The sequence below is a fragment of the Fukomys damarensis genome, unplaced genomic scaffold, assembly GCF_012274545.1.
Source record: "Fukomys damarensis isolate Sample0158 unplaced genomic scaffold, DMR_v1.0_HiC HiC_scaffold_33, whole genome shotgun sequence".
Taxonomy (NCBI): domain Eukaryota; kingdom Metazoa; phylum Chordata; class Mammalia; order Rodentia; family Bathyergidae; genus Fukomys; species Fukomys damarensis.
The window spans coordinates 48088410-48100495 of record NW_022900945.1 but is presented as its reverse complement, the minus strand read 5'-3'; the positions used below and the strand labels follow the sequence as shown (position 1 = coordinate 48100495).

Genomic DNA, 12086 nt, shown 5'->3' with positions numbered 1-12086 from the left:
TTTTGTTTCTAGTTTTTGCTATTTTAAGTGGCTTTAATGTTATTCACTTCATTAATCTGATCCCAGATACCTCATCACCATATAAAAAATAACAATATGTCTGTTAAATACTAATCTACTTTGTCCCACCTTTAGATGGCTTTGTCACAGTCTGCAGTAACATTTCATATCTCCTGTCAAACTGACACTTTAAATGAAATATTCTCTTATTTTTCACATTTCATCTAAAGTTCAGTGCATAAACTAGAGCTGCTTTCAGAATATTTTTTCCTCTGTGAATATATTTATGTATTCAAGCCAACAGTTGTCTATAATAGTGACTGGTTTAGACATGACTTATATTGAGCCTGTTGCTTGCTTGTTTTGATTAGGTACAAGAGGAATTTGAAAGCTGTTTATTTTGTACATCCAACATTTCGTTCAAAGGTACAGTATTTTTCTCTTTTAGCTAAATCTTGAAATTAAGTATAGCACGTGCTCCGTTTATTGAGCTGTTTCATCCTCTTGATTATTGCTTTCACACTGTGACTACTAACATTCTTTTTTGCCCTTCCTTTTTAATTGATTCCCCCACTAGTGCTCCTAATGTCTGTGTGTGTGTCTAGTGTCTTTGTGGGCAGCCCTTACAAGTCCTTAGCTTCTCAGTCTCTGCTTTGTTCTGCTGGACCTTGCTCATACTGTTGGAACAGTGAACACTTTCCGCCTTCCCTGTGACTGGTTTCTCTGTTTCTCCCTAAGATCTCAGCTCAACAGTTACTTTCTACAGTGCTGGGGATTTAGCTCAGTGGTTCCACCGCCTGCCTCACAAGCACAAGGTCCCAAGTTCAATCCCCGGTACCCTCCCCCCCAAAAAAAGAAAGAAAGAAAGAAAGAAACAATTACTTTCTATAGAAAACCTTCCCTGACCAACCCTATAGCTAGTAGATACTCCTGCATTGTACTCCTGAAGGTTCCATAGTCTTCTACCATTGTAATGTTTTCATTGTTATTGCTTATTTAATTTCCTGCTTTGTATGTTAGCCTACAAAATCTCTGAGGGCAAGGATATAGCTGTCTTGCTCACAGCTTACTACCAAATTATGCACCTTGGCTTCATAGACATGTCTAATTCCTTGGTCCATTTACTCCTTCTGAAAATGTCTATTTTACATTTATTCTCTCCACTATCCAGCCCAAAACCCACATTAATCACTTTAGCTACTCTTGTCAGTGCCTGAAATAACCTGTGAACTCTACTCTTTTCACACCTGCCCCTAAAACCTAATCTGGAAGTAACCCCTCATTCTGCTTTTTTTCACTCCTATGTCTAGGTTGCAGAGCACTGATGGAAAACTCAGACAGCTATGAGGATTTGGATTCCTAATAGAGTCGTGAAGTTTTCTCCACAGGAGGGCCTGGACATTTCACTAGACAGTGCCCAGCATGGCTCTGCAGTCTCCTCCAGCCTTACTCTTAAGTCGGCCTTGTCCCATTCTAACCAAAAACAAAACATCAGTAGGGAATTCTGCCTTCCCTTCCCACTTCAAACTTACTTGCCATCTCTTCCTGTCATTGCCTCCCTCTTGTATCACAAAAAATGTGTTCCTTCTTAACAAAGGATGATCCTGCCACCTGGGTTCTGGTGCCTAAAATAATAACAATAGCTCAGGTTTTTGTAACAGTTGCTGTGTGCTACTTCTTCCCAGGCTTTGTCCTGTTTAAGTATACCTGTGAAGTAGAGAGTAGTTGTATTCCCATTTGATGGATGAGGGAAATGATGCTCACGGGAAGTAGCAAAGGCTGGATTTGAATCTAAACATTTTAATCCTCGCAACTACATTCTTCACTACAAGGGTATTTCCATTTCCTAGGGAACTGTTCTTCAGCAGTTAGTGTCTTTCTCCTTTCCTACTTTGCTGGATCTAAATCACCAACTGTTAAACATGCTATGAGCTCTGCTTCTCTCTCTCTCTCTTTATATCCAGAATTTTTAGTGTAATCTATATCCTATGTTCACCATCTCTATTACTCATATGCCTTAAATTATTCATCTTGTTCTAATCCCACAATGCCAGCTGAAGTTGTTCACACCAGAATCACTAATAACCTGTTGCTGAATCCAGTAGACACTTTTCTGTATCTATAATACCTACTTTCTTTACATCCTTATATGATCGATCACTTATACCTTGAAATAGTTTCAGCTTTGAAAATTGCCTTGCCTGGTTTCTGTCCTTACTGTTCCTTCTCAGTTGCCTTTGCAGACCCTCTTTCTCGGCTCACTTTTTGAGTAGTAGTATTCCCAAAGCCTCTGCCCTTTCATTCTGTACCATTTTTCATATCCTTGTCTTCAGAGACCCTTCAAAATACATGCAGTCCCCAGTTCTGTCTCCCTGTGCTTCAATTTCATTGTCTATACAATGGGAATATTATCTATGTTGTAAGGTTAATGAAAGAGTAAAGTGAATAAATACATGTTAAGTGCTTTAAAAATTACTTAATGTATAATAAGCATTCAGTAAATGTTAGCTGTCATTATCATTATTCCTATGCACTAGAGCTATGCATTGAATTGCTAATTAGATATCTTCATGCCAATATCGTGTAGACTCTTGAATTCAGCAATTAAAAACAGACCTATTCATGTCCCCTTCCTCCATCAAATCCCAAGGTGCTTTTTGTATTCCCCATCTTAGTAAATTGAACCTCTGCCTATCCAGGAGCCTAAGCCAGAAACATGGGTGGCATCCTTGAACACTTCCTCTTCTCACAACTCTGCACATGACATTAATTCTGTGTCCTTATTCCTGTCAAATCTGTGCCTATGTCTTTAATTTTGCTGCCTCTACTTTAATTCTTCCCACTGTCACCTTTTGCCTACAGTAACACAGTAATTAGCATTTTGATGGAGCTCTGGTGGTACAGTTGGTTAGATCACGGTACTTACGTGACTGTTTTCCTACCTCCAGCATTGCACTGTTCCAACTGCCTTCAGTCACATCTGGTGAAATTTGAGTTAAGACTTAAGTGAGAGAGTTTCCACTGTAGGATTTGTCACTAGTTATATAACTATTGTTTCTCATTCACATACCAGGTTCAAAAATTGCATGAAGTATTTTAAGTAAGTTTTTTAGAAGTTTCAGATTTCCCTTTGGTCTCTCAGTATTGGAATACCATAGTACAAGCTAAATAAGTGCAAAAATTTGAGAATACTACTTGGCCAGGCTCTTTTAAAAAGCATCTAATCTGCTAAATGAAGGCCTTTTTTTTGTTCTTGATTCAGATAAGTTCTAATCACATGATCTTCTCAGATAATGTCTATTATTAACTTTCCCAGTGGTTTCCACTGTTATTCTCAGAAGATGACTAATTTTTTATTCTCTAGCACTTAAGGAAATAGTGCTTAACTATTTTCCCAGATTCCATCAGTGATTTATTTTTTTAACCCAATTAACTATACTGAACATTTCTTTAATGGTAACAAATAGGATTAGGTTAGTCTTTAGTATGTCTTTGTAAGGATAGTTTCTCTGAGCACTTCTGTCTAGCATTATATTCAAATTCTAGTTAGTGTAGGATAGCAGAAAAAAGAAATGAAGGCATCTAGATTAAAAGGGGATAAATAAAATTCATTCATAGATGGTGTGATTACCTATGTAGAATATGTGATAGGCAAAAAGCTACTAGAACTAATGAGTGGGTTTGGTCAAGGTTTCAGGGTATAAAAATTAATATTCAAAAGTTGATGTATAAGCTGGGCTGGTGGCGCATGCCTGTAATCCCAGTACTCGGGTGGCTGAGGCAGGAGGATCCCTGTGAGGAGTTCGAGACCAGCCTGGGCTACATAGTGAGTTCCAGGTCAGTCTCAACTGCATAGTGAGACCCTGTCTCAAAAATTAAAAAAAAAAAAAAAGATGTATATATTAGCAACAAACAAATTAAAATTTAAAAAGCATTGTCTTTATATAGCAATCAGATATTAACAGATAAGTCTGACAAAAGTTACTAAAACTTGTAGGGTATACAGTTTTATATACTGAAAAACATCAAGACAAATTTTAAGGTGAGCAAATGGAGACATATACTGTATTTGTTGATTGGAAGACTTAATATCGTTCTTATTCCTTGATAAATCTACTCCAATCTCCCAAACAAAAATTTCAATAATTTTTTTGTTGACCAATTGATTCTGAAATTCATGTAAAAATGCATAGAATTTAAAGTCATCAGCCACCTTTGGAAAGGAAAGAGTTGGAAAGCAACGCTACCTTCTTTGAAATCAGGTTCCCATGTTATAAAGTAACATGAGCAAAGGTGTCCCTGTGTCTGTAGCTGCTTCATTTTGATTGATTTCAAGAAAGACCTCACACCAAGTGCTAACTGAAAATATCTTAGTCCCAAAATGTTGGCAAAAATCATCTTTTCAACTTCATTTGAAAATTTTAAAAATGTGTGAGATTTACAAATTTTAATCATTTTCTGACGACAAATTATTGTATCAAATAATACATTGGTTTTGACTACAGCTATAGTAAGAAGCATATATTGCAGTACAACACATTACACACATAGAAACATATGCACATAATGAACAAAACTTCTTCAAACAAAACTCATCCTTCTTAGAGTCCCTTGTAATTGTTATTATGCTTTCTTAATGCGTTCATAATCTATTAAACTGATTGCACAACTCACTGATGAGCTACAAACTGCACACTGAAGACACTTCCACGATTTTTAAATATAATTTTTCTCTAGTATAAATTTTTAAAAGCATATTTGAATTTTTTTTTGCCCGACCAGTAGCTTAATTTTTTTTTCCTCTTCTATTAATCAGGTATCAACATGGTTTTTCACCACCTTTTCTGTCTCAGGACTGAAGGACAAAATTCACCATGTGGACAGTCTGCACCAGCTATTTTCTGCCATATCACCAGAACAGATCGACTTTCCTCCTTTTGTCCTTGAATATGATGCCAGGGTAAGTGTAGCACATTGAGTGGCTAGAGCACACTCTTTGGCAGTTCCTACGAGCACAACATCCTACTGTTAGAAGATATTATTGATGCAGATTAGTGTGTCTAAGCTTGATAATATCATTTAACATTCTTTTCCTACAATGACTGTGGGAATAATCTTTGTTCCAAGTGAAGTTTGTTTTCCCAGATAAACATTTCAGTGAGAGCTTTTTCTGTTGTGAGTTTGGAGTCAGTCCTTGGTTAGAGTATCAGCTTTCCACCACATTTGAAATTGATACCTCTCCTAATTTTCTTAATGGTGAATGGCTTTTTGGCAACATAAACAGAGCCGGAGGAGTGATTGGTATTCACTTTCAGCACCTCTGTGAACCAGGCAGCCTATCTTAGTAGTCTTCACCTTGGTAAAAGTTATACTTTCTAAAACTAAATGTAATGTTGTTAAGAACATCAAATAACAATATTAGTGTTGTTACTATTTATACATGCTGTATCTGTAGATCTGTTATTTAAGCACTAATCAAAGGACTAGTCATGAATTTCATCAAAGTTCTATTCCATTGTGTTTATTCACAGTACCACCATAGCAATTTTTAAAAAGCATATTTGGTCCAAAACTTATCAGGCTCATTGGTTAACTGTTGCAGATTACATATCTTGTATTATACAAGAGAATGCGTTTAAAAATTTATTATTCTGTCCTAACTGTTGTGCAACATATATAAAGTCAAAAACCTGCAACACATTTTCTAACATTTCTCTAACTTAAGCCATAATTTCTGTTCCCCTTGTGTGAAAAGGAAAGTGTTTAATGTGTCTTAATGGTTAGTAAATTTTCATATTTGGCTGTTGGACAGAGAGGATTTGTAATGGAGCAGCTGGCGCATAGAGACAAAGACTGCTGAATATATGGGTGGGGAAGAATTCTATCCATTTGTATTTACTGCAGATTGCTGAAGTAAAAAGTAGCCTTATTGTTATGTCTTTGAACTATCCTCACTCTTCTTGGTGCTTAGCAGAACAGCAAGAAATGTGAAAGACACTAAAAAATATTTTGATGCCACAAATCTGGAACTACAAAGGGCCGTTTTTAAGCACTTTTTGTACACTTAAGGATCTGTAAAGCAGACTTTCATTAAATATCAGTTACAGCTTTACCATAATCAAACCTACATTTGTTTTGTTTGGTATTGGTTTTAGCTTTCTGTTATATTTTTGTATATTAAATGCAGGAATAATAGTGTGATTAATAAAATTAACACCTCAACTAGCAATTGGCTTATTAACCTTTCATTTTGTATGTATACTAAAATTCTAAAATTTGAAACATTAGACCACATGAAGTATATGAAGACCAAGGAGAGACAAGATGTAAAAGGGGGAGGAAAGAAGAGTTTATCAATAGATGACAGTAAATGAACCGGCAGAGGCCAGCCCACTAAGTAATGGAACTTCACATTTTGCGTTGCAGGAGTTGACATTGTAGTCAGTGGAGAGTGTGCTGCAAGGGAGAACTGCTGTTGTTCTGCTCCTCTAGAAAGATGGAGATGGAGAAGGGTGTGTCCATCGCAAGGACAGATGAGTCTCCTAGTGACTAGAGGAAAAGCGGAAGTAGAACTAGGACAGTGGTAGTGATAGGAGCAAGAATTTGAAGAGTGTAGAGATATTTAGAAATGGGCATTTTAGGAAATAAAATGTACAGCATTTGGTGTGTAAATAGCCATCAGGGATGAGGCAGAAAGTAAGTATTTTGGGAAACTCGGTGGGTGGCATTGCTGTTACCTCAGAGAAGTGATAGAAAGGAAAAGTACTGGGGCCTGGGTGGAAGGGGCTGGGTATGTTTGTTTTGTAACACATTAAGTTTGAGGTGCTCCGTGGGACACTGAAGTGAGAGACCAGATGGCTGCTCATTACCTTGTAGGGAAATATGTTCCTTTAATGGGAAGAACTAAAAGTATGATCAGAGAAAAGAAATGAGTAGAGTTGATTTATTTTTTCATCATGTTTGGTTGCACCATGCATATGGTAGGGTATTTGTTTATTTATTTATTGTTCTCATTGAGTTTATGGGTACATTTTAGGTATACAGTACAGTCACATTCATCATTGGGATCTTGTACCTTTACATAACAGGACTGGGTTCTCATTTTTTCCCCTTATCCCTGCCCTCCCTTCACCCCCTCCTCTCTTCCCTATTTACAAAGACTTTATTCCCATTTTTTCATTTTCTCATATTTTTTCTTTTCCCTTATTTCCTTTCCCCTACCTGTCCTGCTTCCCCTACACCTTTAGCCCTTTTCTTCCTATTTCACATGGGTATTTATTTATTGAAGAAGTGTAGTAGTAGCTTCATAACTGTGTTAAAATTCAGCACACAGTAAGACAACACAGTCTTTATAAAGAATCTGAGTGTTATATTCACATTGCTTTGCATTTAAATTCAGGCTCTTCTGGTTACTGCCTAGGTGAATTTAGATGAATTATGTTCTCTGTAATGTACTATCTGTATTTTCCTCTTCTACAAAATGAAGGTGTTAACCTTTTTCATAGCATTATGTGAATATTTAAAGGGATAGTGGAAAACTGAAAAACGGTGCCTGTAAATTTTCTGGCATATGGAATAGTCAGTATTAATCTTATTAAAACATATTATCCTTATTGTTATTAAACATATTACCACCTTTCCTGTCCCTACCTACCATACGCCAATTCTGACTCATTGCAATGGAAGTACTTTAATGGCTGAGGGTCTGTTCAGTATCAGACATGTGCTAGATATTTCACATATACTGTCTTGTGGACTGCGTGTCCCTTTCTTCCACATTCCCTGTTAAGTTGGTTTTGTTACTTAACATTCATGTCTTTTTCTTTCCTTAGGAAAATGGGCCTTACTATACACCTTACCCTCCGTCACCAGATTTGTGACCTACCATCTTCCAGCGCTTCCTGGTTCCAAGGATGCCACTTGAGCGTTGAATCGCTGCCTATTGAAGTCATGTTCATTTTGCTGTACAGATCCAGAGAGCCTTTTGTCCCCACCTCTCTGGTATTTTTTTATTGACTATATTTTCTGGCACATAAGCAATCTAAACCTGGTAGGCCATTCTGAACTGCACACTTTAAATTTGTATATTTGTATCAAATGGAGCGTTCATTTGTAGAATGTTGTTAACAGAAACTGGGGGGCAGCTTCTGAGTATCTTCAGTTTCCTGAAGGACACTGGCTTCTCCATTATACGAGCCACCAACACTCTTCACTTCATTTCTTAAACATTGCACGCTTCCTTTGTATATTTGTTTCTTGAAATATACAGAACCAGTGGCTGCTGACCAGATGCACTGTTTATTTCAGATCCTGATGTCAGTACCATTTACATCTTATATATGTTATCTGTTCATAATATAAATATAAAAGAATTGTCATCTGGGACCAAGAATGTGGAATTATGTCTGATCAAAACCATAAAACACATTAGCAAAATACAGTGTTTACAGTTTTACTGTACAAGTTAAGACTAAGACTGAAGTACTGAGCTTCCTTGGGTCATACAGTTCATTAAGATCATCACTGTTCTGATCTCACCAGTATGGAGAAACAACATGACTGTATTTTCAACCCTTTTCCAGTAACCATAGGTGAGTTGGTCTCTAATTAAAAGGAGTGAAGAGAGTTTCCAAAGACTCCATCACTGATGCTGGGGATTCAGCTCAGTGACACTGCGCCTGCCTCGCAAGTGCAGGGTCTTGAGTTCGATCCCCAGTACCAAAAAAGAAAAAAGACTCCATCAAAAGTGCACTGCCTTCCCTTTGTCATAAGTAGTGTTGTTCAGCTCATCATCTCTTGAGTTGCCTACATTAGTACAGAGGAAGTATGTTAAGTGGCCAAATCCAGGGACCTGGTAATTAATTGGCTTTTATCCAGACCACTTTTGCCACTTGGGCTTAATTTGTCCCTTAGCTTGTTTATGAGTAAAAATTAGAATTCTGCCATCTACTTCACAAAGGTATCATGAAGATAGCTTTCAGAATGAAGATGGCATTTAGAAAGAACTTCCTGTCTTTGGATGAAAACTGCTGAGGGAGTTTGTGTGATGCAGTGTCTTCATTTCATTTTTAAATGGGGATAAATACACTTGAGGGAATGCTACAAGGCACTTCTTTTGTCCTTGGCACCTTCTGAGTAGCCTTCCCCTAAAACTTTCAAGGGGAACAAGAGCTGTTAGTGCAAAACCCCAATCTTGAAGACCTACTCTCTGTTTTGTAGAGAATTTCTTGTAGCCTGCTCCTCCCCCCTGTGCTGCGCTTTAACAAGAGCGACATCTGTTTTCCATTGTAAAAATTTCTTCTTGAACTAAGGTCGAACCATTATCATTTCCATCTGGGTGTCCTCATACTCTTATGATTCCTACACCCACCCACTTCTGCCTTCCTAACCCCATGAGGTACATTTGCAGTTAAGGGAAGAAGAAGTAGAACCGTTATGTTCTAATGTGCTCAGTATTGATGTTTCCAAGGATCCCATTCTCCTCTGCCCCAACTAGTTCTTTAATGGAGATAAAGGAAACAGACTCTCCATTTATAATAGGAAAATCCCCTGCAGTAAGTAGTGCCGGCCCTATCTATCCTGTGTGTTCCCATATAAACAAGAAGGAACTTCCTATTTCCCGGATCCACATTCTTACCTTGCTCATGGACACATTTAGTTTGTGTCTATACACTGTTTGTTCTTCCTGTATACTAATATGCTGAGGCCTTCCTGCTGCGTTCCCTAGGTCATGGAGGCCAGGCAGCCAGTCAGAGGTCAGGTGGTAAGCGGCTTTTCATGCTGATCTTCTCTGTGTTATTCCAATTTTAGTATATGTGCTGCCGAAGCGAGCAAAGCTGCTTTTCAAAGAGAACTCCTTTAACCACTTAAGCCTTGGAAATCTGGAACTTAAACTTCACCTAAACTAGTCAACTGTTGGTCCATATCTGAGGTCTTTTTCACTAGAAGCATCTATAAAAATATGCCAGCTTTTCTCTTTTAAAGCTTTGCTTGATACCTCAGTTTGACCCATTGCTGCTATAAATAATAGAGATTGCCAATTACTTTGCCATTTGGAAGAGAAGTAAATTTATATACAGTATATAGTTTCTTACAGGCAATAATTCTGAAAGAATATTCGTTTGCTTTATTCAGACTAATATATTAATGCTCAGTAACACAAGCAGGATTTCTGCATATGCTGAGATTCCAGCACAGTTGATGTGCTAGGGTACGAAGGTGGCATGGACTATATGCATATCAACTGGATGTCATAATTTAATGTTGACTAAAGAACATAAGGACCACTCTTCTCAGTGGAATGAAATATGGTATGGGACCAAGTTGGTGTTTTTATGGTTGTCCAGAGTGTTAAACAGTGCAGTTGTTTTCTAGAGAGGAAAGTAATGACCCTGATATTGAAATGATGAAGTACTTTTCATGTATTTGTGCTTTTGTCGGGAGGTTTGATAGCCTGCATCACACATGCCATTTTCAAAGATATATGGAGGATAAAGGGTGATGGGTGGAGATAGCATCTGATGTTAATCTAAAGCACCACCGAGTCCTTCTTCAGTTAAACTTCAGTCATGCCAGATGTAGTTGAATTGCTGAAAACATAGCTTAGAAAATATTAATTTGTTAATTCATGTAAGGCATAATAGGATTTTTTTCAAAGAAAAGCATTTCTTCCTTCAGCAATATATTTGGTCTCTTCTTTGTACACCCATATTTAAGTTTCTGGGCAGTGAAAATGGTCTCTTAAAAAGCTCAGTCTTTATCAGACTCTTAGGGAAAAAAGATTTTGTTTCCTTAAATATATGTCTGATTTCATTGGTTTATCCTTTATTTCCTTTTTCAAAGGAATTGACCTACAGTATTTTGAGAGTAGATGATATTTTTAGTAGGAAAAATGGACATATTTTTATCATTTTTGAAAGTTAAGACATAAAAATCTTCCCTTTCTAAGGAAGGATAAGTATAATCAATCTAGTAGAAAAAAGGGCTTATGTATGTTGTTTGTTTATTCCCATAGGTATTGATTAATGAATTCAAATAGGGTAATGGTTGATAAAATATACTGTTCAGTATAAGCTACAAAAGACTGTTTCCCATGATACATTGTCTATATGTGTAGTATATTTTATATATATATACATATATTTCTGATACATTGTCTATATATAATGTATATAGAGTTTAAATTGTTTGATATATGAATAGAAATAAGAATTTGAAGTACTACATAGAGAAGAATTATATGGTAATAGGAAAAGTGAATTGGCTTATTAAGCACCAAAAACACAAAAGAAGCTATAGAGAAATTAGGTAAGTTTCCACTTGGAATTCCCTTAATTGTTTTCCTTAGTGCATGTTTGCAGGACATACTGATTACAGTCCTCATGGGAAGCTGGTACATGTATACAACACATCTCAATTCTTTTTCTTCTCTTTCCCCTCCTTTATAGTCATCGTAATCAACATGTAGTGCACTGTTTTATTTGTACTAGCACTAATGACAGCCTTGTGGCATGTGGTTAACCCTTGATTTTTGATTTCCTGAGAACATGTTCTAATTTGTCTTATTCCTATTGGGTGAATGCCATAAATTTGGTGGCTGAAGCAACATTTATTTCTCACAAGTTTGGAGATCAGAGTGCCAGTCATTTGGCTTCCCAGTTTGCCGATGACTTCCTCCTTGGTGTGTCTTCCTTCATATGGCAGAGAGAGATCATTACTCACTGTTCCTTTATATAAGGGACACTAATCCCAGTATGTGAGTTCCATCCTCATGACATAATTAACTCTCAAAGGCCCAACTCCAAGTATCATCACATGGCGGATCAGAGCTTTTTCATGTGAACTAGAGTGGAGACACACATATTGAGTGTATAGTCTACCTATAGTGTACGTCAGAGAAACCTGGAGATAAGGGTTGCTTAGTAGGCCTAAACATAGATATATGTAAGTTTTCATACATAACACACATATACACAGAGATGTAAGGACTATTTAGTAGGCCTAAACATAGATACATATGCATGCAACACACACACACACACACACACAATCTGCTGTACATTCTTTCAGTATAACTTCTGTAGCCC

General features: G+C 37.0%; 1 protein-coding gene across 6 annotated transcripts in view; it reads left to right on the top strand.

Moving 5' to 3' along the window:
- Positions 1-10828, top strand: part of Gdap2 (ganglioside induced differentiation associated protein 2) — a 41802-nt gene extending 30974 nt beyond the window's left edge. For 3 of the 6 annotated variants that reach the window (XM_010631174.3, XM_010631175.3, XM_033758260.1), the window contains exons 12-14: positions 372-426; positions 4817-4960; positions 7833-10821. In XM_010631174.3, the coding sequence (XP_010629476.1) occupies positions 372-426; positions 4817-4960; positions 7833-7880 (247 nt within the window). In that variant the 3' untranslated portion in view covers positions 7881-10821. Of the gene's footprint in view, positions 1-371; positions 427-4816; positions 4961-7832 lie in introns of those variants that run through there. The other 3 variants (XM_033758261.1, XM_010631178.3, XM_010631179.3) reach the window with 3 other exon arrangements.
- Positions 10829-12086: the final 1258 nt, after the last annotated feature.